Source organism: Peromyscus maniculatus, chromosome 19 (genome assembly GCF_049852395.1).
Source record: "Peromyscus maniculatus bairdii isolate BWxNUB_F1_BW_parent chromosome 19, HU_Pman_BW_mat_3.1, whole genome shotgun sequence".
Classification (NCBI taxonomy): Eukaryota; Metazoa; Chordata; class Mammalia; order Rodentia; family Cricetidae; genus Peromyscus; species Peromyscus maniculatus.
Window position 1 is genome coordinate 38530602 of NC_134870.1, and position 27637 is coordinate 38558238.

At 45.9% G+C, this 27637-nt stretch overlaps 1 protein-coding gene across 11 annotated transcripts in view; it reads right to left on the reverse strand.

Moving 5' to 3' along the window:
• Positions 1-576: 576 nt before the first annotated feature.
• Positions 577-27637, reverse strand: part of Sema6a (semaphorin 6A) — a 125671-nt gene continuing 98610 nt past the window's right edge. For 6 of the 11 annotated variants that reach the window (XM_076555228.1, XM_076555229.1, XM_042263689.2 and 3 more), the window contains 2 exons: positions 24617-24781; positions 577-3963 (listed from right to left, as the gene is read on the reverse strand). In XM_076555228.1, the coding sequence (XP_076411343.1) occupies positions 2762-3963; positions 24617-24781 (1367 nt within the window). In that variant the 3' untranslated portion in view covers positions 577-2761. The remainder of the gene's footprint in view (positions 3964-24616; positions 24782-27637) is intronic. The other 5 variants (XM_076555233.1, XM_076555232.1, XM_076555231.1 and 2 more) reach the window with 3 other exon arrangements.

Below are 27637 nucleotides of genomic sequence, written 5' to 3' on the forward strand. Positions count from 1 at the left end.
GCGGAGAGGGAGAGGGACGCGGAAATGAAGACCAGCTCAAGACACGCGGTCCTGCAGGGTTAACACTACAAGGAATGGACTGTGGGATGCAGGGATGTGAGTTTTGACACAGGTCTCCATAACACAGCTGAGGCAATGGTACCCATGAACATGGGTACCAGGCTGGGGCAATACTCTTGGGAATCAAACACTGGTGAGAAGGTCACAGGGTGATCAACACCCATCACCTTTTGAATTCTTGTATTTGCAAAGGAAAGGCCAGGGGAAGAACAGTATCTGTTTCTAGAAATTCTTTGTGGTATCAGGGCACAGTGGTTACAGGCAAAATAAAGCCCAATGACATCTCAAGTACCACAAAGAACAGCCTCACTGATCTGCAAAGGGACTCTTGGGACAAAGGGCTGTGTACCTGTCCTCGGATGGTGACAGCTCTGATTGCAGATCCAACACAGTAACTAACCAACCCAAATTTGCTCTTGTCAATCTTTTTTTTTTCCCTGAAAGTTTTTTTTTTATGATTTTATTTTTACTACAACACTAAATCCAGACCAAACTGGAAAAAGAAAGAGACAAAGAGACCACCGAATAAACTGTTTATATGAAAAACAATGCCAATAGTTACAGTGTGCAGACAATTCTTTGTTTATGAGGGAGTAAACAAAGGTTCCTTCTGTGTGCTTTAGCAAATGAAAAATAAGGGGAGAAAAACAAAACAAAACCACACACACACTACCCCCTCTCAGCCCTCTACAAACAACAAACAGATAAAGGAATTGAAAACAAACCAAAAGAACCTTTGCCCCAGAAAAATGGATTTTGCAGCATCCATTGTGGTTTGCCTTGTATTTTTAGGGTACCCATTAATCACAGCAGGGACCAGCCTGCCCGGTCTACTTCCTGGTTTTCTCGGTGCATCGCATGGGTGTGCTGAAGGCACAGCTTGGAGACTCCTCCCCTCTGCCTCCCCAACCACCACAGCAAGTTCAGAGGACACAGCGGAGAGGAGGGCTGGGACTTCGGTCCCTTCTCTGCCGGCTCAGGAGGATGTCACCATATTGAAATGATCTGGGAATATAAGGGGAGCAGAGAGCTCTGGGAAAGGGATTTGCCACCCACAACACTCGTGGCAGCGGCGGCGGCAGTGGTGGGGGTGGGTGGGAGGGTTGGGTGTACATGCTAGTTAGCACAGCCAAGGGTGGTTGGAGTTGGCACAATGGAAGGCATCGTGAACGACAGGATGTCACCCAGCCTTCGGCATTACAATCATCACTACTGCGTTCTTTTCCCATCTGCTTGACTTCAGTCCTCCAGAGGGCGCGGAGCGGAGGGTGGGGTTTAAATAAATATCTGCATTTATTTCAAGTAGGAAGAAAAAAAAAAGGTTGATCAGAACGACAGTTGACAAGTGTATACAACTCAGGGTGTAAGGCACAAATTTACATGTGGAAAACAGGCTATTCACAGATGTAACCCCACGAAACACCCGTGTGGTCAAACCACTCCTGTATGCAAGGTGGCAGCCAGCGTATTAATCAGTTCACACAGTTTGTGGATTTCCGTTTGCTGTCTCACATGCAAGGTGACATGAGATGGGAGGGGGGCTTCACAAGCTGGTGCCTTCCTGACAGTGGGAGTCTCAGACAAAGCCATGTTTCCGGCAATGGGGCACAGGTGCCGTTCTGAACATTTCTGTTCTGGTTGGAATTTAGGACCTGGAAGGATTTTTAAACTTTTATTTCCCCCCCCTCGGCCGGAGACTGAACTGAAAATGTAACTGGGAGATTTAAATCAGCATTGCCCTCTAAACACTGTCCTTTCTCTACTGACCCAACAGTCCAAACACAAAGCTCAGAATTCCAGCTCCAACTTATTTACTCAGTGAATTTATTGTAAAAATAAAGAAACTCAATTATTCCAGTTAATGGATTTCACGTTAAATAGTTTAACTTTCCACGGGCTTTCTGCAGAGCTGTTCATACGGTGGCATTTGGAAGAGTCTTTTCCTTAAGGAAAAAGAAAAGGGTGAACAATAAATAAGAGTTACTTGCGTTAACGGTCACGTTATTCATTAAAAGCGAAGAGGAGCAGAAATCTATGACATCGTTGCCCAACATGGCATTTACCTGCTTTAACAAAGCCGTAACACTGGCGGGCATTTCACAGTATCTGCGCATAGTAAACTTCTGCCATTGTTAAAGTCTGAGTTAGAATTATCAATGAACTCTTTATTTTTTTTTATTTTTTTAATTTTCATTTTTTTTTTTTTTGAAAAAATGTATTTGTGTTTTAAAGTTTTGAACGCTTAGCCCAGTTTGGTAACGTCCCATGCAGCCAGGGACAAAATGTTATGGTGGTTGTTCACGTGTGTGTGTGTGTGTGTGTGTGTGTGTGTGTGTGTGTGTGTGTGTGTAGTGCGCGCATGTGAGTGTGGGGTGTGCATGTGTGTTCTTGTGGGGATGGGGTGCGGATGTGCTTTTGGCTCATGTTTGTGATGATACTGAAGTCTTTCGTGAGTCCGACCTGCTGTACGATGTGGGGGCGTGTGAAGGAAGAGAATGGACGGGACTGTTGCTAACCTTCACCAAACCACATGGCCTGCTTTTCAAGAGTGTCCCTGTGTCCCAGGGAGGAGGACCCAGCGTCCTCAACTCCTCCAGGGCCATCCTGGTCGGGTGGATACTCGAGGCAGTGGAGACCTTGCTGAGCTGGGTGGGTGCCTCGCCTCGTCTGATGCTTCGACTCCTGGCCCCAACCCCAGAGATTATGTACACGCATCATTGGGCTTCATGGATGTGGAAAGGGGAGCAAAGGAGGGTTTGGGGGGTACATCTGGCTTTAGCGAGGGGGTGCGCTTCAGCCCCGACCTCGTCAGTGAGTTGTAGGCATTGAGGCTGGGCTGCCTCGAAACAGTCACGGCCTGGCCAGGGGGCTGGGAGCTGTGCACCTGGATAGAGTCCACCCGCTGCGGGGCGGGAGGCGGGTTGTCTCCCCGGCCAAAGCTCTGGTTCCTGGAGAGGTGGGAGGAATTGGAGGAGTTAGTATTGTTTCTTTTGAGAGTGGTGGCCTGGTGGCTTCTCGTGAGCGAGTTCGTGGGGTAGCTCCTCTTATACTCAAGCCCGTAGGAGGAGGAGTGGTGCATTTCCAGCCGCTTGCTTAGGCCGGTCTGGGACAGCGAGGCTCCCGGGGGGCCCAAGGAGGCCTCCCGCTGTGGAACTTTGGGGGGCAGGCTGTCCAGGTTCTCCACAAGGTTCACCCCGTGGTTGGGACTCTTGCTGCTCAGATGCTCTTTGATGGTCTTATACTCCAGGGTGGCAGCCTGGTCCTCCAGGGCCATCTGAGCCACCACCTCGCTCATTTTGGGCTGATCCACGTACTCATGCTGGTAGCCCTGCTGCGTGATGGGCAGCACCACCACGCTGGGGATGTGGCTTGGGGAAGCCCGTAGGGGCAGGTCCGTGGGAATCACCGGGGAGCCCATAGGGGGCATGTCCTTGGTGCAGGCGTTGATGAGGTTCTGATTCCTCTCCCACTCGCGGCTGCCGCGGTTGGGCTTCCGCTTCTGCTGCAGCGTCGGCGTGGATTCCGGGGTGGGCAGGGCGGTGAGGTCGAGGTGGTGCTGATCAGCCTTGATGAGCATCTTGGCCGTGTTGCTAGGCGTGGCCAGCTTGCCGTTGTGCATGAGTGGCGTGAGGATGGCCTCCGGCTTTGGGTCTTTGGACTGGGTGTCCCCAAAGAGGCCACTGAGCTTGGTGACACTGCTCATCGATCCCCGACGCGAGTGGGTGAGCTCTTTCTCCTTGCGCTGCACGACTGCCACGTCTTTGCGTCGGTGATCGCACACACAATACACGATGATGCCCGAGAAGACGGCCCCCATGACAAAAGCCAGAATGACTGCAATGGCCAAGAGGGTGACAGGAACCAGCTGGTCGTTGCTTTTGAGGTAACTTTCCCGAATCACTCCTGTAATAGACATCGCACATGACATTAAGAAACAACAACAACGACGACAAAACAATACCGTGAGGCTTACTGGTGTTTGGCAATCACACTCTTAATTAATAACAGGAATAAATGACAGCAGCACCTCTGCATAGCTTGTCTTCAGGGTGCAGCTTGCCAAACAAGAACTGATTAATCCTCCCTGCCCCCATACCACCCCAGCCAGCCCCGGGACGTATGTACATTAATTCTATTTGTTGTTTTCCTTGTGGCTTTCATTCTCTCTGGTCCATGATTTCTCAACTTCTTTCTAAGGACGATGGCAGGCTGACAATTTATTTATCTGGCTTTTCCTTTTGATCTCTTCCAACTTCTACAGAATCAGAATACAGGCGCTATCCTGAGTCTGGAGGAAGCAGCGGCTATTTTATGCATGTTAAATGAACAAATCACCTAACAATCCAGGCTTTCCACTCAGTCTTTTCTGATGGCTGCCTGTGACGACAGGGGGGCTCTGTCTGGAGAAAGGCATGTTTGCTTTCCAAGCCACAAGAGGATGGAGGCTTTGTGTCACCACAGTGAAAAATCGCTGAAGCGCACAGGTTACAATATTTACATTTATTTTGCATCCAAAAAAGGAAAACCCACACTCAATTGCAGGTAAATGTGCAGCAGCACTAAAAGAATATTTAAATCAGGGGCCTGTTGTGGGCTTGTAAAGTGTCAGGTCCCATTATTACTCTCAGGGCTCGCTGTCACTATGAGATTCTTCAACAGAGCTGATCTCTTCGATTTAATAAAAATTAAGTGGCTACCCCCATCTATTATCTTCCACTACATTAACCAAGAAGCTTGGTTTCTGGAAAAAAAAAAAAAGTTGCCTTTTCTATCCTGCTTAATCAGCCACCAAGCTGAGCGGCTCTAATCAAATGCAAACACAGAAGCTTTTATTTTTTAATACCAAGTGTGAACAGACACCACAGCCCTCAGATCCTAAGTGCTTGACGCCGGTAGCTAGAAAAATAAAATCTCAAATACTTCCATCCCTGCCTCTGGAGAGTGAAAGAACATGAATACATTAGAGGCACCGCACAAGGAAATGTAAACATTGTTCCTATTATGGAAAGATGGCAAGACAGAAAATGTACCTTGTCTGGTCTCTGGAGACACATTTTTCACCTGCTAAATCAACTCTTTCTGGAATGTGTTTAATGTATTTTGCTGGCAAGTGTAAGTGGCATTGAATTAAAATGAAATGAAGTAAAAAATCTCTATCCATTCCCAAACTCACACCACTCATCCCTTAAACTTTGGTGATTGTTGCTGTTACATTTTAAATGTCACAGCCCCGACATAGAAGAAACCCAGCTCTGTCATGAGGGGTTTTCTGACTAAAATATTTTGATTACTCAAGTGATGGTTTAGAAACCCGGAGGACCTAGCTGCAAGATCACACTCTTCTCTCTCAACGATCCTCTTCAATTGTGACATCATGTGTGCCTGCCGGGGTGGCTGTCCTGTGACAAAGGAGTCTGACTTCCAGTGGGGGTTAACAGGAGTTGCAAACACCTTAAGATGCAAAATTTTATGATTAAACAAATACCCCTGGTGATGAAGGATCAAGGTCCCCCGTGGAACATGGTAAGCCACTGAATAATTTCCCATTGTGACATTTTTCAAATATTTCCAGACTTATTTTCCGGAGCTTTTTAAAGGGTACAAACCAAAGAGAAGGGGGGGGGGGACCAGCAAGGAAATGTGGTTCTAACTCACACATTATAGGTGTGGTGCTCCCCAGACGATGGGGTGTCTTGCATTCAAATGTTTTAATATCTATGCCTGAAAGAAAATGTGCTAATGAACATTTCTTCCTAAAATTTGCATTTCCTTGTTGTTGTGTTAAAACAGCAACTGATTTTCTCTTAGTTTTGATTATGTATGGAATTCTATGGCGCACACTCTTTACTTCCCACACAACTGCACGGACCAATGTGTACACCCGTGAATAAAATGGTTTTATTTTATTTTTTCTCATTGATTTGGTGAGTTCCACGGTTCTAACCACGGCAAGACTCCCATCCACTGAAGGACGTTCCCACCACAATGGGCATTTCACAGAGTCCCTTTAGGTGCTCATATTCAGTGGGGACCGTCTTCCCAAGGAATGTGTAATTATTAGAGGAAGCTGCCTACAATGGGCTTCGGTGTTCTAGAATTTAAATGGCTCTCAGTTTAGAGTCTCAACCTTCCTAATGCTGCAACCCTTTAATAGAGATCCTCAAGTTGTGGTGACCCCCAACCATAAAGTTACTTTCATTGCTCCTTCCTAACTGTAATTGTGTCACTGTTATAGATGGCAATGGCAATGTCTGGCCTACAGAATGGCCTTAGGTGACCCTTGTGAAAGGCTCATTGAATCCTCAAAGGGGTCATGACCTACAGGACGAGAACCACTGGTTTAGAAGGTCCAAGGAAAGGATAAAACCAAAGCTGAGTGTTGAGACCAGGTATCATAGGGACTCCCCATTTCACATCTTCCCCCAAATGACACAGCAACCAGGTGCAGTGTGTTTTCTGTAGTTACAGCAAGTTTGGTGATGAGCAAGAGGATCGCAAGGAAGCTACTCCCTTCACCCTGTCCTTTGTTGGATGTCAACTGTGCATGGGGGCGAACTAGTTAGGAGGCTAGTCCCCAGGAGATAATGGTCTTTGTTCTGAAGACTGGCAAATCAGAAAGCCATCTTCTAACTAGAGCATCCTAACTAGCCGTGCGTCATTTGGTCATATACCTCTGTCGCTAAGGACATGCCAGCAGGTCTGCAATCACAGCTCCTACACAAAGCACCACAGAGCCAGTCTCTCCCACTGCAGCTTGCCCTTTTAGCAGAGGGTAATTCCTCATCTGAACATGAGTTCACTCATGGGATTGAGTTCAGCCCCTACCAGCCCCTTGCCTATAGACACGCCCACCCCACCATGTAGTGAACAGAATGTGACTTCAGTACAAGGCTAGAACAACAACCCATTGACTTCACTGGGAGTTCTGTCCAGTTACCACATTTATCCATCACTTCTTATCCATAATTTCAGCTCCTAAATATTCTTCTTTTGTATCCAAAGGTCTTTAGTTGTCTGAGACTCATAGAAACCACTCACTCAGCAAAGACTTTTTTAGCTGATGACATGTGAGTTCAGGTTTCTGGTTGTTAACAAGTCAAATAGGATATGACCTTTCAGGAAAGTGGTGCGACTATTCTCTTCGGTCTCATTTTGCTGTGTAAATGGTACCAAAAAAACAAAAACAGAAATCCTTTCTGTATCTCTTCATCTTTTAGGTGACTGAAGCCTGGGGGGGAGGGGGAATCCACTGATCTGTTTAGACAAATCCAGAAACCCCAAGCTCCATGTTCAAAACAGACCAGGCATTAAATAGAAAGCGAAGCTAGAAAAGGGGATTTTACTTTTGGAAATGCCTTTCAAACTTAAAGATTTCTGTGTATATCCTGAAAATCAACAAAGGAGCATTCATGGCAATGATTAAATTAACTTTGTGATCTAGCCATGGTGAAGGCTTAAACTTTAATCAACCCAGTGGGGCTGATTCAAACTGCATGACGTAAGACCTCTAAGGGTCTGAAGTCTTGGGTCCTTACCTATAGACTGGTGACATTTTGGAGAGTTGCTTAACACTTCTGGACCTCAGTTTTTTTCATCTATAACATGGGGTCAACACTGAATGTCAGAAGACTCCACCGAAGGGAAGTGGTGGGCCAGTGATTCTCTGAGAGCGTCAGCATTAGCGGTAAGTCACAGCAGCTCTGGTTGAGTCTGCTAGTTATGCATCTCCCCAGGGAGGTGGGCAGACACATCCTTCCTGCTCCATATGCTGTCCAAATGTGGACAGCCAAAGAGATGGGGAGCGGAGACTCAAGGGAACACAAGGCAATGTTTTTATTTCCGGACAGCTTGTAGGTCCCCAACTTTGAAATAATTAAAACAAAGCTGGAAAATATTGAGCAAAACCCAGCAAGGGCAGTGAGATGCCCTGTGGACTAATAATCACATCTCCAGCTCCCTGAAGCGGTCACCACGCTATTCACACTTGTCACTCTGACCTTCCCTAGGACTCAGAGTTACGTAGTTTAATAAGTGACTATTGACCATATATATGGGTTTTCAGTACATTGTAGGGACATTTTAAAATACATTTCTAAACCATGTGATTCATCTTTGGATTGACTATATAACCTTGCTTTGGAAGTCTCAGAAGGAAACGGTCTTCAGTTTTGATCATTTTGATAGTAACACCCATCAGACAAATGAAGAGAGATCCACAAAGGTACCCAGGTATGTGCTCAAAACAATAGGAGGAGAAACTGTCTTAGAAATGAAAAGAAGTGGGCTCTGGGATGATTCCAAGGGAGCCTATGCGGGTGAAAGGGTGATTTGTGCTAACTGGTGCTCCAGTGAGATTGCTCAATTCGAAACAGACGCATCCCTGCAAAGGGTGAAGGGCCACAGGCTGGAGCTGCAATGGACACCCGCTGCTTCAGTAGCTGCATGGAAACCTGGGGATAGGACAGTCTCACCTGTCCAGGTGCCCCGACATGGCAACATGGCAGGAGGAAAGAACAGGCTTCTCCACTCTGGGCGGGTGATAGCTTTCTATCAATCCCCAGGACGTCTGTTCTCACCGGTTGAAAATGGGGCGTTAGGAATGAAAACAGGATCTGAAAAATGCTCGGCATTGATTCATTAACCACCAGCTATTTCTCACCAGTCATAAGGCGCTAAATGGATCTTCATTTCCACCTTCCCACTGCAGGAAGCAAGGAGCACAGGCATACAGAGTTCTCTGAAACCAGGCCTTAAACTGGAAGAACTAAGAAAGGCAGTGTCTGCGTGCTTTTTTGTCTTTTTTTGAAGGGAGAGTTTTCAGATTGCCTAGAGGCCTCAGAGAAGGAATCTGAAGCCCTTCAGAGGCCAAAGCAATGAAAAGATTATGAATGATACCGCCCCCAGGCCCTGCAACACACACGATTCAAAATAAGAGCAATTATAGATTGTAAAACCAAAAGGAGCCCGATACAGTTCTGAATTTCCCCAGGATGACCTTGCAAATGAATCCTGAAATGTCGGGACCCCAATCCTCTGTTTTGGAGAGTGGCTCTTGTAGGTAGCTCTGATTATGATTCCTCTGTGCCTGCCTCATCTGTGCGTGGGGGTCACATCTGGCCTCCAGGACAATGTACTCTAGACACGATGCTATCTCCTGACTTGGGTTAGGCTGAGATTCTCTGGGTGTCTTTCTTTTCAGCCTCCTGATATTAGCACCTTGTGGCTGCCCGCATCAGGCATTTCCTGAGCACACTGAAGCACAATGCCGGGAGGCTGAAGCCAGGAAGAAGGCCGACCTTGCTCTCAACTCCACCCGAAGTATAGAAATAGAATAGGATACTGCACTCCTGCTCCAAGGCTGAACAAAAGCTTTAACAAGGAGATGAGACTGAGCTGAGCCTTAAAGACATGTAGGGCTGTAGAAACGCAGAAAGAAAAAAAAGGGGGGGGGCTAATGAAGGGTGACAGCTCTTTTCGGCGATAGGGAGGAGTCTAACGCCCTTCTGGTTCCTTACATGTCAGTGTGACCCACCCTGCTGCACTGTCCTTTGGTACTGGAGTTCTACAAACCCTTGCCCCTTCTGTCTGGGAACATCTCCCACCTTCTCACGTATGTGGTCTATTATTTAAGTCGCAGCTCGGATGGAGAAGGCCTCCCCACCCGGCCAGGTCTACCTGCTACGCGCCATCTCGGCTCTGGTCTTCTCTGCTATAGTCCTCACTGGCGAAATGCACACCCTATGTTCCTCTTCCTCAGCAAAGCTGCTCTAAGAGAAATGAATTCAACCCTCACTCCCGGGGAGAACGATGTCCAGCAGCTATCTGCTAAACCAACTGTAAATAAACGCTTGGGTGAATGGATACAGCTGGAGGAGAACTAAGACAATTAGAAGCTACACGCATTTGGGAGAAGGATTGGAACAGCCTTGAATGACCAAAAAAAAAGGTGCTTAGAAAACCTGGCAGTCTTAGAAGGAAAGTTATTTCCTCTTGTCAAGGGAAGCGGCCTCTAAGCTTGCTTTGTTCTATATTGAATTCATTACTGAAAAACCACTAGCTTACGAAGAAACCAGAGCCAAGTAGCCTTGCACCTAAAGCACAGCTATCATATTATTGTCATCATCATTCTTCTTAAAATTAAAATGCTCCATCTTCAAGTGTACCTATCACCTGCCACTTACACAGAGACCTGGGAGATACTACAGGACCTATCAAAACAGACAAAGAGATCAAATCAGTTCTGCTTACGAAGCTAAAACCTGAGCCTGCTCCGACCCCTCCAATGACCTCTCTCCTGGTCTAAGATGCAGGCGGCCGGGAAACTCGAAATGGTTAAGTGCACACTTTAGCCTCTCACCCTGGTTCAGTGGGCTGCCTGTTTGGGAGCTGCGGTGGTATGATGGATGCGTCTGTCTCCATAGTGAAGTGATTAATAGGCATCTGTGTCGAGCGGACCCGGTGACCACAAAGACAACAAAGCTTTTCTGTGTCCTTTAGAGAAATATGCAAAGGCGAAAAGGAGGATGGACAGACATTTCCTCCATCGCTGAGCCAGAGGGGGTTTGTGTTGGGTCTGAGAACTAAGAACGATGGCAACCCCCCAAAAAAAGCCCCAGAGTCGAATCCCCTAAAAATAGACCCTCGGTTCTGCTTTATAGTAAGACAAGCCTGCAATTTCCTTGAAATCCTCATAACAACTTGAGTGAATAGAATCTAACAACCCAATTTTTCTTGTTTGAAAATCTTATTGCAACAAACCGCCACGCTCAGTCTTCCAAGGCAGTACGGATGAATGGACCAGCCGAGAGCCAGCACTGCCAGGGCTAACCACACAGAGCCCACTGTAATCCCCATGAAGAGGGGGGGAAAAAAAAACCCCAAGCAGCAGGAAAGCCTCAACTGCGGACAATCTCTCCTCGGGGCCACACCCCACCCCGTAGGGATGACCACAGGGCATATGAAATGGGAGCTTTCTGTGGTTATCTTGGCAGGAAGCGGCGTTCTTCTTGTCTTAGGGCCTAACGTTAACCAGATGGTTTGGGATAGACTGAAAATGCCAGCGGCCCTGGAAATGGGCTCAGAATTTGTAACTCAAACTTTCCTTTTTATTTCTTTTTTTTTTCTTCTTCTTCCTGGCACGATATAGATTAGGCATTGGGAGGAGTCACTAGTCTTCGAGATGTCTAAAGTGAGGTGACTCACCATGGCTGAGTACGGGCTGCCTCTCGCCCTGGCTAGTTAGGAACCCCCGTCTAGGACTGAACACATTGAAATGATGCTTGCTGTGTGGCTGGCCGCAGAGGAGCCCTCTGCCAGTTCTACCATCTCTGAAATGGACACAGTTTGGGTTAAGATGCCTTCCGGGGCAGGGAAAGGAGAGTGAGCGTGAAACTCGCTCAGCTTCATTTTTATTAGGAATGCTGCCTTCGTTTCCCCCTGCGCTTGGTTCCCGCATCCTCTGCATCCTCTGCGGCTCTGCTGGCTGAGAGGTGACCTTGCCAGTGGGACGGTGCATTTAGACAGTAGCCTAGTGTCTCTGTTGGGCCGAGAGTCACAGTAATTTTTAAAGCCGTGCCTTGGAATGTTGGTCTGTGGGCCCATGCTTTAGAACTGTTATTGTCCCCATACGTTTAGTGATTATGTTAGATTTTAAAAGTTTTTGTACAAAATTAGTTATTATTATTTTTAAGTGTGTGTGTGTGTGTGTGTGTGTGTGTGTGTGTGTGTGTGTGTGTGTGTGCGCATGGATATGTATGTTCGAATTCATCCTGGCGTCAGTGGAAGGTAAAAGGTATCCCACTTAGAGCCAGAGTTACCGGTAGTTTTAAGTGGCCTGATGTGGGTGCTGGGCACTGAACTCTAGTCCTCTAAAGAGCTGTATAAACACTTAATAGCCGAGCCATCTGTCTCTCCAGCCCCACTTACACAATTTTCAAGGCTTGTTTTCCTGCCCTAAGGTTTTCTTTTTAAGTAAGATTGCTTTCTTTAACATCCACATGATCCCTGAAATCAGACCAACGGTCTCATCCTGTCTTCTTTCCTTTGCCTTAAAATGAGGCACCACACTATGAAATGGGGAACTCCAGTGAAATCTCCTTATGAAATTGGGGAATCCAGGCAATTCTTTGTTTGGATTATGTGTGGGGCTTTGATTTTTGTCTGCAAAGCAAAGATAAAACAGGTAAGAGGGAAGAGGTCTGCCTTGATAATATTCCAAGAGGACACTGGGAGGTGGTAGTTAAGAATATAAACTTTGAGGTCATAAAGACCTGGATTCGAGATTTGGTTCTATAAATAACAGACTGTGTGACGTGTGGGCATGTCTCTCCATCAGTCCCAGCAACACAGTTGAGGGTTATTAGAAGGATGAAATGGGTTTAGTAGATGAACACATGGAGAGCAGTTGGCCTGTTCAGGAAAAACACAGCAGCAGTGTTTCTAGAATTTCAGGTGAGTTGCCTGCCTTGAACATGGTCTCAAGATAGACGACTGTAAAAGCATACTTTGGTACAACCCAACTGTGTTAGTTAAGAGTGGAGAAGAAAAGCTTAAAACATACAGCCCCAAGTCTCGGCAAACATGCTTCAAAGATACCCCATCAGCAACTTGAACAGTGTCATGAGTCAGTGCCCCCCAGCATCAGCATCACCTTGAACTTCTTAAAGACACAACTCGACAGGTCCAGCCTAGACCCTCCTCTGCATCCGATCTTAGCTGGGTCTGACACTGGTGTTTCTCGAATTCACTAACATTTTTGAACTGTGCCTTCAATGCCACCAGCAATGTTTTAGAAAACAAATCTACACAATTTAGCTCTGAAGCCCTATTTCAGACACAACTGAGGCAATAGATAACCAGATTTCCAAAAACGTTTTATGAAAAACATAAGAAGCAAATGAACCAAGTGTGCCTTGGTGTTCAAAGTGCCAATCTTTAGGTTATATATATGTGTGTGTGTGTGATTTCTTTACTCTGATTAACACTAATGTTCTGACAAAGAATACAAAAGTGATGCTGTTTATTAGAAAACAATTAAATATATATTTTTTCCTCTCATGATTTTGTTATTTTTACTCATGTGTATGTGTCTGTGGGGGGGGCATGTACATGTAAATACCTGACATAAATATACATGTGCCTTAAAATATTACACTACACTCATAACACCAAATAAAGCCACCCCAACTTGTTAGTTCTATGGCACCTGGGAAGATGCCCATGGCCTCTAGTAGCCCTAACAAGAAGACATGATGTTCCCATCTCTGTAACAGGGGCCATTGATTATTGATTGGAATTGCATAACTCAGATGTGTCCCCGATCAGATCAGCCCAGGTATGCCTGGATCTCAGGGGCAGAAGAGGCAGAATGCCTGGAGTGCCCAGCATTGGGTAAAGTCGCCGCCTTCTTTAATGAAACCCATCTAACAGTACCCCCAAATCAGCTCCTTAAACTCCATTCATGACCACTGAAAATTTGCTCAGGGCATTAAAAAAATCTTTCCCCCTACCTCTTCATGACTAGACACAAGAAAAGGAACCCAGGAAAGTAAGGAGGAACCTGAGTTCATGTTTCACCCCAATGTCAAGGTACTGCATTATGATACCAAAAATGCCCAGCATGGCAGCGTCCTCAATGGAACCTGGCACTTTGTGTCTGTAAAGGCGAACTGAATCTGAAAACCCATAGAAATGCATGACATTTTAAGTTACATTAAATTTCTGTTGTGTGCTTTTAAATCACAGAGTGCAAGGCCAATCAGCACTTGGGGTGTATTTATTACCCTAACAAATGTCAGATGATTGTGTCCAGCGTTATCTATTATTTATGAATAACAAGAGGCTAGAGCACTGCAAATGACACACTTTAATATGTCTAAAAGGTTAGGCATAATACAGTTTACAGCCCTATAAATTTCTGGACACCGATTTCCCCTTTGAAGAAAGCCCTGTCAGTGGCCATCCATATGGAACTTCTATTATTTCTGTACCATTCATAATCACTGCCTCAGACTCCAGTGAAGTCATGGTAGGTGCACGTTTGAAAAGAAATGCATCCTTGTAAAAATATGAACTTTAAAAATAACCAGGGTGGGAGAACTCCAATGACTCCATTAAAAACGAACCGCTTCACATAGATAGCTCCCAAGCGGCAGACTTAGAAGAGATTAGGAACTATTAATTGAAGATGACAAACCTTCACATTGTCTGGAATGGGCTTTTGGACACTGATGAAGATCCCATCTAACGCGTGCCCAGGATATTTGAGTATACCCAACTAGGTTTCAGTAGTTTGCTCCAGGGCCTTGCTGAGATTTCAAGTGCTAAAGAGATTGATGTCTGATCAAGTTCTCCAGGCTGCTGACAGTCCATCCAGCAGTGTGTGCTCTTGGCAGGGCTTTCCTGATGGCTTTGAATAGTCTGTATCTCCCGGGTACCAACAAGAAGGCAAAGCTTTTCATGTCCTTTCTCTCTGGGGTAGTGGGGCTTGTTATATGTTTGGAGCAAGCCCGTTAAGAGTTTGAGGCCATTCTCGTGTGTACTGTTAGGCAAAGAGAAGCTATCCTTAGGAAATTAGCCATTTTCCTAGGCCCTCTGTAGACCAGTCTGCCCACAGAACATTGAGGGTTGGAAAGCAAGCTATCTCCGAAGTCTTCAGACTCACAAACTACACAAAACTGAGTAAGCTCCGAGAAAAAGTTAGTATCGTCTTTCCATTCTTACATGGGACCCAATCTCTTAAATTGACTCTTCACTATTTCATTATGAAGACACAACAGAATCTAGGGGAACAGAGTGCAGTTGGATCAATTAAAGAGCAAGTGTGTAACTGCTCCAGATGTTCTGTTAATAAGATCAGGCCTAGCCTAGTCCCCGGAGTCCTTGAAAGTTCCATTAAGCTGTCAGGAAACTTTGTCATTGTGTGTGCTTTTGTACAAAGGATGGGAGAGAGTGGAAAAAAACCAAAGGAGAGTGAGGGGAAGGGTGGGGTACAGTGTCATGTCGGAACGATAGGGCCCGAGAACACAGGAAAGGCAAGAAGAACAGCTGGACGGCGGGTTTCTTTTCTTTAATGTACCACGGTGTAAGCTGCTGCTTTAAAAGTCTAAGCTTTCTTAATCATAATTTAAGACCTTCATTTTGGAAGAAAATGGGTGTTATGTGGAGAAGGGGGCTTAGTGGGTGTCTCTAGAAAATTCCAATATTGGTGTACTGATTCAGGCAGGCCGGGAGACGTAATAGCTTCTGCATGGCTGACATTTAACTTTTTTTTCCTCTCTACCCTTTCCACAATAATCTCATCAAGACTTTAGATGAATTCAGCTGGTTGTCAAGAGGATAGAAAATTAATTAGATCAGATCTACATCCTTGCCTGCACCACCGAAGGAGCAATTGCACTGTCTGCATGGGGATTCTCAGCCTGAGCCTCCTCCCTGACAAATGCACCCAGGAAGTCCCCACATCCTCCACCCCGAGGCCCACGCTGTCCACAGCGCCATTTTCCTAGGTCCTTCCCAAGGGAGAGAGCACACAAGCAGATTCTCTTTCTGGGAGGGGAGACAAGTAATATTCTGAAGCTGAAGGGTAACACATTGGATTACATTTTCACTTTTTTTTTCTTAGCCTCCCATGACTTCAAGTTCTGTCACGGGTGAAACATGTTACACACCACATACTCCGGCACCTAACTAAAGGGGCAGAGAAGGACTCGTTTGGCGTTCGGCTTGCTAGGTAGGCTTTCCCTGGAATCAAGAGCTTACTGTGGCAAGAGCATCTACCAGGAAAATATCAGCAATGAGCAATAATAGACCTGTTAGAACTAAAATTGATACAAAATCCCTCCCCCAAATTCCTAGATTATATGTAATCCAGAAGCACACGTGACCCAACAAGCAGGCTGGTGTATACATCACTGACAATCTGCCTTTGTCTTTCCCTTCCTTCCTTTCCTCGGGCCTCTGGCTTCTGCTGTCTTCCATTCTACCCCCATGCCTGCCAAAAAAGCCAAGACACCTTAGCATGACATTTAGGGCTCTTTCTTTGATCTCAGTTCACATTCCGGCCCTTCATATTCTGGATCACTTTAGTCACCCCACATGACATGCCTCTTAGTGACTCACCCAGTGCCGGAGCAGCTTCGCGACTTGTCCATTCAATTTGTTCCCCTTGCAGTGGTTTCCCCTCTTGCTCTGCTACTGACATCCATTTCCCCACCGCCCCTTCCCTGCTCCTGACGCCCACCATTTCCTCCGCTGCTTTTCAAGGCCTTTCCCTAGTCTACCCTACCTGGAAGCAGCCATGGCCTGTTGTTACCTCACCAGTGCTCTGTCTCACCAGAAGCTAGCTGTGTATCTCACCCACTAACTGGAAACTGCTTCTGTGCAGGTTCCTATCAAAAGCTGTATTTTCGACAGACAGTGGTGGCGCACGCTTTTAATCTCAGCACTCAGATGGCAGAGGCAGGTGGATCTCTGAGTTCCAGGACAACCAGGGCTAGACAGAGAGAACCTCTCTTGAAAAAACAAAACAAAATAAATCTGTATCTTCTTTAACATCCAGTACAAGACTTACATTTGTGCATAGATGTTTGTTGAATGAATAAAGAAACAGAGGAATGCTTTTAAGGTTTTTTTTTTTGTGTGTGTGTGGTGTGTGTGGTGTGTGTGTGTGTGTACAAAGGCCAGAGGACAACCTTGGGTGTTATTCCTCAGGATGCCATCTGTCTTTTGTCTGTGTGTGATTGTGCACAGGTACAAACGCACATGTATAGTACTAGGGCTCCAGGAACAAGGCACCATATCTGGCTGTTTCTGTGGTTGCAAAGACTAGAATTCATGTTCTCATGCTTTTCCACCATACGCTTCGCTGACAGCCTTCCCCACAACCCCAAGAGTTTGTTCTTTCCTCCTTCTTTGAGACGACGGCTCCTGTCACCACTGTTGAATCTTTACTTCCTAGTGCTTTCTCAGTCTCCCACAAACAAACAAGCACGAAAGTGAGACCAAACACCTATGTGGATCACAGGACAGTTGACCAAAACTTTCGTGCTAAATAGACTTTAAAACAACAAATCTATTAACTTGTCCTGCTTGGGAGCAATTCTATTTATGAGCCTTCCTCCATAACAGTGTTAACTGGAGCCCACTTTCAGTGGGTGTTTGTTACCAATACCATGTTTCTGATGGATATAAAAGTTTTAGTGGTTAATACCTGAAATCAAATGTGATGAAACTATCACAGAAGGATTTGCTGTTGTTGTTGTTTGTCTGTGTAGCCCTGGCTGTCCTGGAACTTGCTCTGTAGACCAGGCTGGCCTCAAACTCAGAGCAGAGATCTACCTGTTTCTGCCTCCTGAGTATTGGGATCAAAGGCTTGGGCCATCATGGCCGGTTACAGAAGGGATTTTTAAACTGAGTTTCTCTGTTATGATTTATTCTAAATTTTCCAGCTCTGAGACCAAAGTTATCAGCACAGCTTCATGGAGTCTATTTATGCTCCTTAACTTTTTGACAACTTGACATAAACTAGAATCATCTGGGAAGAGGGACGCTCAATTGAGGAACTGCTTCCATCGGATTGGTCTGTGAGTGATGCCATCCCTGGGCAGGTGGTCCTGGCATCTGTAAGAATGGCAGCCATAAAGAGAAAGCCACTTAGCACCATTCCTCCATGATTCCTGCCTCTGATTCGGCTTGAGTTCCAGCTTGACTCCCTTCCGCATGGATTGTTACTGGGATGTGTGAGCCAAGTCAGGGCTTCCCTCCCCGAGCTGCCTTGGGTCATGGTGACTTTCACAGCAACAGAAGGCAAAGCAGGACTCTGCAGCTGTTAAACTTCAGACACAGAGGGATGCTTTGGAGAAAGTACGTTGCATGAGGGAACTGGGATAAACCAGTGGGTTCAGGTAGAAAAAAACAGACAGGATACTTGCTAAATATAAACTTGGATAATAAACAAATAGTGCTTTAAGAGAAAAGTATGTCTCATGTAATATTTGGTATATGCTTACACTAGAAGCATTCACTTTTATCTAAATATTTTAAAAATTGTATTTAAGTGTATTTTGAAGTTCAAATTTCTCTGAGCACATTGTATTTTACCAAGGAGTCCACCTTTTCTACTTTCCAGCAATGGGGTTTCCATGGCTCAATGACTCGCACAGTCATTTAAAAGCTATTAAAATTGCTGTGTGTGTGTGTGTGTGTGTGTGTGTGTGTGTGTGTGTGTGTGTGTGTGTGTATACATGCTGGTGCCATAGCACGCACATGTAGGTCAGAGGAAAATTTTCGATCGTCACGTCTCTCCATCCATCATGTCGGTCCCCGAGATCAAACTCACGTCCTCAGGGTTTCACCCACTGAGCCCCTCCACCAGCCCATGAACAAACACTTCTGATACAGACTTGAAAGTGTTGGAGGTTAGCACCGCTTGACAGAGAGCTATAAAAATGATATTAAACTCTTCATGGGGCGGACGCAGCACAACGTACACTTAGAAATGCTGGCATTCTAAGAGTTCTCTTTTCCTTACCGTCAGGAGCTGCGTGTGCACCATTTTCCCACGGGCAGCAGAGGGTACCTTCCCTCTGACACCTCGAACGGCAATTAATGAACTCTGTTACAGCCAATCCTCCCCATCTCAGCTGCTCCGCCAATGACCACGCATGTTCTTCTTACTGTTTTGAACTTCAGACGGACCAGTGGAGGTAAGGGCCCCTTGTTCTTCCCACCACTGGACCCACAAGATAGCAGCCTTTTCTCTAGAACTTTCCTGGAGGTCAGTCATGCTCCATGATTACATCCGAAGATGACTGTGAGGCTACATGAAAACTGTGCAACGGTGTGGTTCAGTTGCAGACATTTTAGAGAAAGCTCCAGCTATTCAAGAAGTCAGTGTGTAGACAGAAGTCCTCTATCCCACACTCCCATTATCCTCTCTTCCCAGTTTGGGGATCCATTACTGCCATGATATTGGCACTGAAGGAAAATGGGCTGGGCCACCGCGTCCATCGGAGTGCCACACCCTTGCTCTTGGCAGCCTGTGGCTGTTCCCAGCGTTGACTGTGTATGTCTTGATTGGGCTCACAGAGGCCACGCTGACCACATAGGCATTTTGTCCCTGTTACTTCTACGTGTGTCTCACAGGTCTGGCAGCTGGATATGCCTTAGACAGCAAGGGTGTGTGTCTGTCTCACTCAGCTAGCCCAGAGGACACCTCAATGGCATCCAAAACTGCACTTTAGGATCAGTGATTAATTTTTACTAAGACACAGAAGAAAACATTTTTTTTTTCAGCATGTTACTGAAGAAAGAGCACAAAACATCTGGCTTAAGTCAAGAAGGCAGCTGTTTGTCTTCACATTTCTATCAGGAGGAGTAATGTTTTCTGTGCATAAAACCACTTGTAAAAAGTTTGATAAGAGCCAATAAATCGTTTTTTCTTCTTCTTGGGAGAACTGGCATGCTCTAAAACACCGAATCAGGGAGGTGTTAAGCACTGGCGAGTATTGCAACTCTAATAACCGGACCTGTGCTCTGTGGTTCAGTGTACTTGACTCCGGTAGCATGGAGTCCTCAGTCTGTTAGCACAGAGGGCCTCACTTTGAAGGTCTGGGACTCACAGAGTGAGCGGAGGGAAAGGGAAGAAGGGTCAGTGTATGTATTCTCAGGACGGGGGAACAGGTGACAGCTCTGAAGAAGCAGGGGTGCTGGAGGTAACCTTTCCCTCAGGCCACTGTGTGGTTAAAAACTAGAGGCCTTCTATTCTAGGGAGCTCATGGCGGATTGAGAAAAACGTGACAGGTGCCTGTAAGCCTACAGAGGCGAATTTCCTTATGGTCTAAATCGATTTGTCTTTAAACACACACTTGACTAAAGTTCTCTTGCCCAATTTCAAAGCTTGGCTGTCAGGACAGAAATGAGAAGAACACAGGGTTGTCAGTTTCAACACTGACTCTTGGTCACTTGGCCTTGAAGTGCCCAGACAGCCCAGGGCTTGGAAGTCATCAGATCTCCTTCCAAGCGCCAAGGGCAGTGTGCTTGGTAGCAGTTCCATCCCTTACCGGACTCTTTCAGTCCCTCTAGGCCAGCACTACCCAAACTTTGTTAAGTCAGGGACCATTTCTACAGCTCTGGCTACACCAACAAGTCTCACCATATGACTTACTTAGTAGTATATCTTACGACCTCCGCTATGACTCCTTATGTAAGATTTGCTTTAACTTTTACAATATTCCACATGGAGAATTCACATTACTGTTATATTTTTATATAAATATAACAGTATATATAAAATGACTGTCACTTTTCATGGACAGAAAGTTAACTTAAAAATATTAACTGGAAGCACACCAATATTCATTCTCGTTAAGTCCAGTCGCAAGATAAAGCTCTAATCTGAAGCCTGTTTTTTGTTATTGGTTACACAGGGATACCAGCAAGTTTGGGAAACTATTGACAACAAAGAACCGAGAGGCAACTACAATTAAGACATAGTTAAGAAAGAGGGGGCACACATTCCCTCCATAGCACTGGCTATTCCCGAAAGCTGCCATGTCCCCAGGTCACGTAAACCATCCTCATTCCATGTAAGGTGCTACACATCCCACTTGGAGGCAATACCATCACAGGCTATGATGCATTCAGAAAATAAGCAATTGGCATTAAAGAGGACTATTGACAAATTCCAGTTCATATACTTGCATTCAGGATGGGCATAAAAACATGGGCACTCCACTCATTCGCTCCATAGACTTCACAAGTCTTACCAGAGGCTTATTTCCTAAACTAATTACACACTGATTAAAATACTGTCTACAGTTACTATTCATTTTATTTCAATTTAAACGCTGCTTACACTTCTTCCCCCTTGTCTACAGTGACTGTCGTTTTTTTGACTAAGCATGACCAGGTGACAGCATCTCACTCTCTCAGTTTCCTGAAATGGACAAGCATGCCATTTCTCGCCAAATGAGAATGTCTGCTCTTCTAGTTACCATTTCCTCTGCTTTTCAGAGGACTCACGAGCGCAGCATTCAATGAAGTCTGAAGAGGGGATCTCCCTCTGCTCATGAGTTCCCTCGTATATACCAATGGCAGGCTTGGGGTGACATTTCATATTGGTGGCAGCTCTGCACCCGCCCGACTGCCTGCTGCATCTTCGAGCCCCCTTGGGAATCCAGTTTTATACCACTCATAATTTCAGGAAGAGAAAGGGGCTACAACAGTGGTCGTCCTCTCCCCAAGTCTGTCTAATTTAAAAAAAGAAAGCTCTTACATCTTTTGCTGTGGGGAGGCGTGGTGAAGAGTAAGGCCCGACCTAAAAATAAACCGGGTTCTCTCTTTTATTTATATGTAATTAGAGCCCCTTTGCAACTACCCATTACCACCTCAATAGCTATTGGATGGATACATAATATATATTTTTAGATGTGGCAAAAACCAAGAAAGAAGGAGTTCAGGCTGCATCTAATTTATCAAGTCGATAATTAAAAGGTTGGCCTGAGAGGTTCCAGATATCTAGGGATCCCGAGATAAAACAGCGGTTGGCTGTGTTTTTTTACTAATGAATCCAGGGCTTGGAAAACACCAGGCATTTTTTTAAAGAATAGAAGCAAGGCCAGAGACATTAGACAAGGCCAATAGGGTAATAAAGAGCAAGGCCAGGTACTGAGAGAGAAAATGACTTCTCTTTCTATGAAAACGCTTCTTTGTGCCTCGCAGGTTTCCGTTCACGCTTTTGTGACAGTGTGGTGGTGTATCCACACAGCTTCTGAACGCTACTCACAGTATAGAAGGAAAGAGCCTTGGAACATTCCACGGGTGGGGGTGGGGGGCGGGGGTGGGCGGAGGGCTTGGGTCTGCTCTTTTGAAAGGGGAGGCTAAGAGCAATGGTAGCAGAAGGGGGGTTAGACGGCAGGGTGAGGAGGACGGTGCTGTGAACGGAGGTGCGGGATGCACAGGGTTAAAACCAAGACCAAAGACATAACAAGGAAAAGAAAGGGAAAGCAGCAAACATACTCTGGAAATGTGTTTTGGAGGGTGGAGCGGACAAAGAATGGGCCCGGCCCGAGGTCAGTCAGTGGCAGTGCAGTGCTAAGCCAGTTGGGCTCACGCTGCTTATAGATGCTTTATCACTGGCGCAAATAAAGGCCACTGGACACTCGACTCCTCCTCCTCCTCCTCAGATGCTGGTCAGCGGACACAGTTTCTGCTTCGTGGAGAAATGTGGAGCATCTCAGAAACAATTCCAGAGTATCTTTGGCTCCAGAAGCTGGAGCACACACAGGTGTCACATTCCCATGAGACAATCGGCCCCGTGAAAAGAGCGCCCGCAGAGGCCCCTTAGGAAACCCAGACAAATCCAGCATCCCAGCGGATGCCGAACACGAGGATGTGACGTCATCAAAGCACTGACATCAGGAGATGAAAGGAAGCCAGGAGACCACAGGTTGGGTCAGGTTGAGGGACATCGTAGTGAGTCAGAAAAGGAACGAGACTTTTCCAACAGAGGAACATCGTCACCAAGTCATACCACACAGTGCTCGGCAAAACAAAAACGGAAGTTGGAAACAAATCATAAACAGCAAACAGAATGGTCATTCAGAGAAAAGGGGGATCAAAAAAAAAATCATAAAAATCATGGTACAGGGAACATTAAGCTCTGTCATTTCCGATTTCTGCATAACAGCTCATTGGCATTGCCCCATCAATCATATACTGCAGCCGTCCAAAACCAAACTCGTGTTTGACGGGGCAAGGCAAGGAGGTGGGTCATAGCACAAGAACAGCAACCATGTTAAACACCCATGGGGTCACCTCTGCCACCATTGTCTGACCCTGTGTGGACTGCTTCCAGCTCCGTCAGCGTTCACAACAAGACTCGGGAGAGGGAACATGGCCGGATTTTAAAACAGCCTGTCAAAGTGCTAATTGGATTCCTGGAGAATCCTCCATTACTTAGGGGAGTGGACAAATGGAGAAAATCCATGCTGCCCCTCTCAGTGAAGCTCAGAGAAAAGACTGCAACCCATGCCTGCCGACAGAGACCCTTTTTCCCCCTAGAAAAGTGAAGCAGGTGAAAAAAAAGTGATTAAAAAAAAAAAAAAAAAAAAAAAAAAAACCACTAAGCTGTCTCTACTTGAGACTACAGTCAGGGGTGACGTATCTGAGGTCTGAAGCCACACACAAATAATGGCACATGCTGAGACTTGTGGCCTGTCGGGCAGTTTCCCCTTTACTGAATACTTTCTCAGGCTGGTAAGGACAGATCCCTCTAGCTTAGAGAGGCTGATGAGACAAACCCAGCTTTGTTCTTCTTTAAATAGATTTGGAGCGGGGACATAGGAAGAAACAGAAGTCTATAGAAGAATAATAAAATCAGCAAAGAGGATGCACAGAAGAGCAGGATAAAAGGGCCATCTTTACCATTTCGGCTCAGGAACTAGGGCAAGAGAGTGCTCGCTGCTTACAGGACAAAAGCAGATTAAAATATATATATATAATATATATATATATATATATATATATATAAAGAAATAGCATGGGAGTCCAGAAAGGAGTCCATCCGGGGGAGGGGAAACATGAACGCTGAAAACTCCAGGAGAAGGCAGGACATGGACTGTCCTCCAAGGGTCCCCCTGGATGCCTGGCCCTCAAAACTCCAACCCCAACTTGGACAGAACTCTTGAAAACATATAGAAGCAAACAGTTCTGCATGGGGGGGAGACGGCTCAGCCACATAAGCGGGCTCTTGAGCTTTGATTTACAAGACTGTTTGGGGGATAAGGAAAGACCTCTCTGATCGCAGCTGCAGCTGAAGCAGGGTGCGCTACCGGAAGCAGCCAACAGCTCGAAAAGACATGACATCCCCTGTCTGGAGGCCAGCACAGAAAGCGAAGGAGAATTTAGGACAGTTGTTCACAGTCGGGTCCCTTTCATTTAGCGAGGCTTCCATTCCGTGGCAAACACATAGCAATTCTGCTTCATCAAATAACGTATGTTTGTTGCAGCTCTTGCCCCCCAAGGGTGACGACAGTAGTCTGAGGACCACGGGCCTGTTCAGAGTCAGTACCATGAGAGAGGGTAATACCAGGAGGAGGGAAAGACTTCGCCGTTATTCCTCAAGTCACTGACTAGCAGGCTTTCGTATCCATGGCTTTCACGTGCCAAAGCCGGCACAGCAGTCCCACCCACTATGGTGGGAAAAGAGGGTCTAAAAACCTACAGCATCAGACATGGAGGAGTTCAGAGGACGGGAAGGGGTCTGAGGGGTAAGCATCTGCTCTGGACCAGTCTAAGCCTCTTCTGGAGAGAGGAAGCCCACGAGGATGTGCTATTGGTTTTGTGTGGTTTCTCCTGGGTCAGGGGACAACTGGGGATCAAGCCTGACCCACGGGCTGGGTTGCAGTCTTTTCTGAGATGCTTTCAATCAGGTGCACAGGAGGTTCCCAATGCTGCTAGGTTTAGCTGGAAGCAGGTACACAGTCCTCCCCTTTCCCCCTGCCCCTCACCCCCCGCCCCCCACGCCCCCGAGGAAGAGGCACTTCCAAGGCCTTACCCTTCTTGTCCTGGTGATTATGTGAGGACACTGCCCCCAAAGGGTCTGTGCTGCCGGGTGCCTCGAGCAGGTTGTTCCAGTCCAGCATGCCTCCCCTAGACTCATACCCCTCTTGGGATGCCGAATCTGACGTGGTGGTGCTGGGCAAGAGGGAACTGGAGTGCCCTGTTTTCATCACAAATACAGTTAGGGAAACATCACCACACAACACATTCCCTTTGCTCAGAGGCCGGGAGATAGGACGCCCATGATGACCTTGAGACCGAGGGTATGCCTTAGCAATGACAAGGCTTGCTGGCAGGGGTGGACTGTCCTGTGCTAGGCAGAAGACCCTCTGACCCTTGCAGTTAAAAGTCAAAAGGCCAGAGACGGTCTCAACCACAAGTTGGGTGAGCCTTGGAAATCACTTACCCTGTCCTCGGCCACACCATAGGGACAGTGACCCCTTCCAGAGTTAGGAAGAGGAAATGACACAACAGTCCTTCCTAACGTCCTTCCCTGGAACACTTCCCATGTCAGCATGAAAGGCACTCTAGGGAACATGGTTTGTGACTGATGGGGCATGATGACAGTGGATGGCCTCTCCCATCACAAACGACAGCCTGTCTCAAGCCCTTCCCAGCGAGGCTCCACAGTGTGTCTAGTGCTCAGTTTCAGCTCAGCCTCGTGGGCATTCCTATTCTGGGAGATGCTCTCTCTCCCACGGGATCCACTCCCACCTCTTTGGCAGGGAAAAAAACCTCCTCTGCTACCTGTTGTTACGGGCGCACCTTCTGTGTCTAGAGCTGGTTTCTGAGTTTCATGACTCAGATGTATGAGACACTGTTTTTCTGGCCTCACTGACTGAGAAGGATAAACCAGAAAAAGGTAGATTTCGATCTCGGATGTGGCCCAGCATAGGATAGTGCCAGAAGGCAGGTGAGACCGGGAGTCATGGCAGATACCCTAGACATTTCCTGTGAGCACATTTAGAAGCTTCCTCTCCATCATGCCACGAGATTAAATGCAGATTGTATCAGATCCTTTCATCTCGGCTGTCAAAATGATTTAAAGAAGTCTGATTAGCAGTCCTCTCTTGTAGAAATAAAATACAGCCTCTCTGCGACTTTTGAGTGGATTATTAAACCATCTCGCCTAAAGTAACATCTTGAGCACTTAAAAAAAAAGACCACTGAGCATAATAGCTCATGCCTGTGATCCCAACACTTGGAAGGCTGAGGCAGGAGATTTGCTCTGCTCTTGGGGCCAGTCGAGGCACGACTGAATATGTTCCAGGTAAGCCTGGGAAAAAAACCAAGCTAGCTACTGCATATGTGTAATCAATGTCTTTGGCACAATGGAGAATAGACTCAGAGGAATTCTAAAACTTCTAGCCTCAGGATATGACCACCTTGTACATGATAAGTAAAATACTGGCCACCAGAAAGAGAGATTCCATTGATAAATGCATCCCACCTCTCTCTATTCTTTGAAAATCTGCAGTGATCATTAGAAGTTGGAGTCCCAGGAGACTTTAGGATTACAAATTTAAAACAATGTATTTTAAAAACAGCATTCATCTTGAACTGCTGCTGCCAGTACAAAGTAAGTCAAGAGAAGAGGTTCGAGTCAGCAATGGTGATTTCTTCGGACCCATCACACCTGAATGCTATCATGAAGCTTCAGTAACATTTCAGAAGTCTCTGTCAGCGTAGAACCTGTGTGGTTCCCACGCAGCTCCCAACATCTGTTTTGTTGAAAATAGTCTGCTTCAGAGCCCACTGCTAAAAATATGCTCATTTAAGACTCAAAGAATGTTTGATTTTCTAGACATTGCGTTTCTGAGTTCTGTATCCCATCCAATGCTGATAAGAGGACAGGATTGGGCAAATCAGCCTGAGAAATGGAAAGAAGAAAATTTCCTTCCTGCTTACACTGGGGTCTGAAATATGTTTATTTCCACATCTTTATGAATTCAAGACTACATAAAGAAAAAAAATATGGCCATCCTAAAATACAACTCAGCACCCAACATAAGAAAACAAATTGAACTAGCTTTGTAGGTGGGTAGGGAGGTGCGGTGGTAGCGTCGAGGGGCGGGGGGAAGTTACGCTCCCCTTCAAGTAGCAAGAATTTCTTCTACCTGAATTGATAGGCGTTTTGAGCACTTTCAATTTAACTGTGTTCAAGGGGCAATTTTATGGTAATGCCATAAGTATGCTTTAGTGAGAACATTTCTTAATATGGTAATCTAGGGGAAATATATGCCTAAGGGACACATTTTCTGTAGAAAGATTTCCTGGACCATATGCTACAGATACATGGAAAACTCATTGGTGATGGAACGCTATGGCTACGAGAGGAAATTAATGTGGACCAGATGGTGGTTAGGTAGGAAAATGCTTTACACAAATGTGAGAAATCAGCCTCTTCGTATCTCTGAAGTGTTAGTCTAATACACACCACATCTCGATTTTCTGTATGTAAATCTAGAGAAACTATGCATCTGATTTACTCCAAAAAAAAAAAAAGTCTTTGCAATCTTTTAAACTTGTGCTTTAGGACAAAAAGCATGGGTTGGCAATAAATTAACCAGAGAGCAGATACTTGAGCCTCAAAAAGTTTAGAGTCACCAGGAGAGAGTGGAGAACAGCCACTTCTGTGAGCAAGCAAGGAGAGTATTATTATGATGATTCTCCATGCCTAAATACAGCTGCTAGGAGATCGTGATGTTCTTTCTCACAACTTGACTTTACAGGCTATATGATTTGTACATCTTGTCTATGAGACTTTGTAACCAAAATGACTTGTGGACATGGTATGGCATGTCACTAGATTTGCAGCAATCATGCAGTCCAATAAGAGAGGTCACATTTAATCAGTGGGACGGAGTGGATGCTCTGATGGTCTTCAAAGATACAAAAACTCTAGATATATCCAAAAAGTTAATTTTCATGCATCATGTCGTTTCTCTACATCTACTATGATTCTAGAGGTTAGAGACCATTTCTACGACTCAACTGTTAACAACGACTGTAGCCG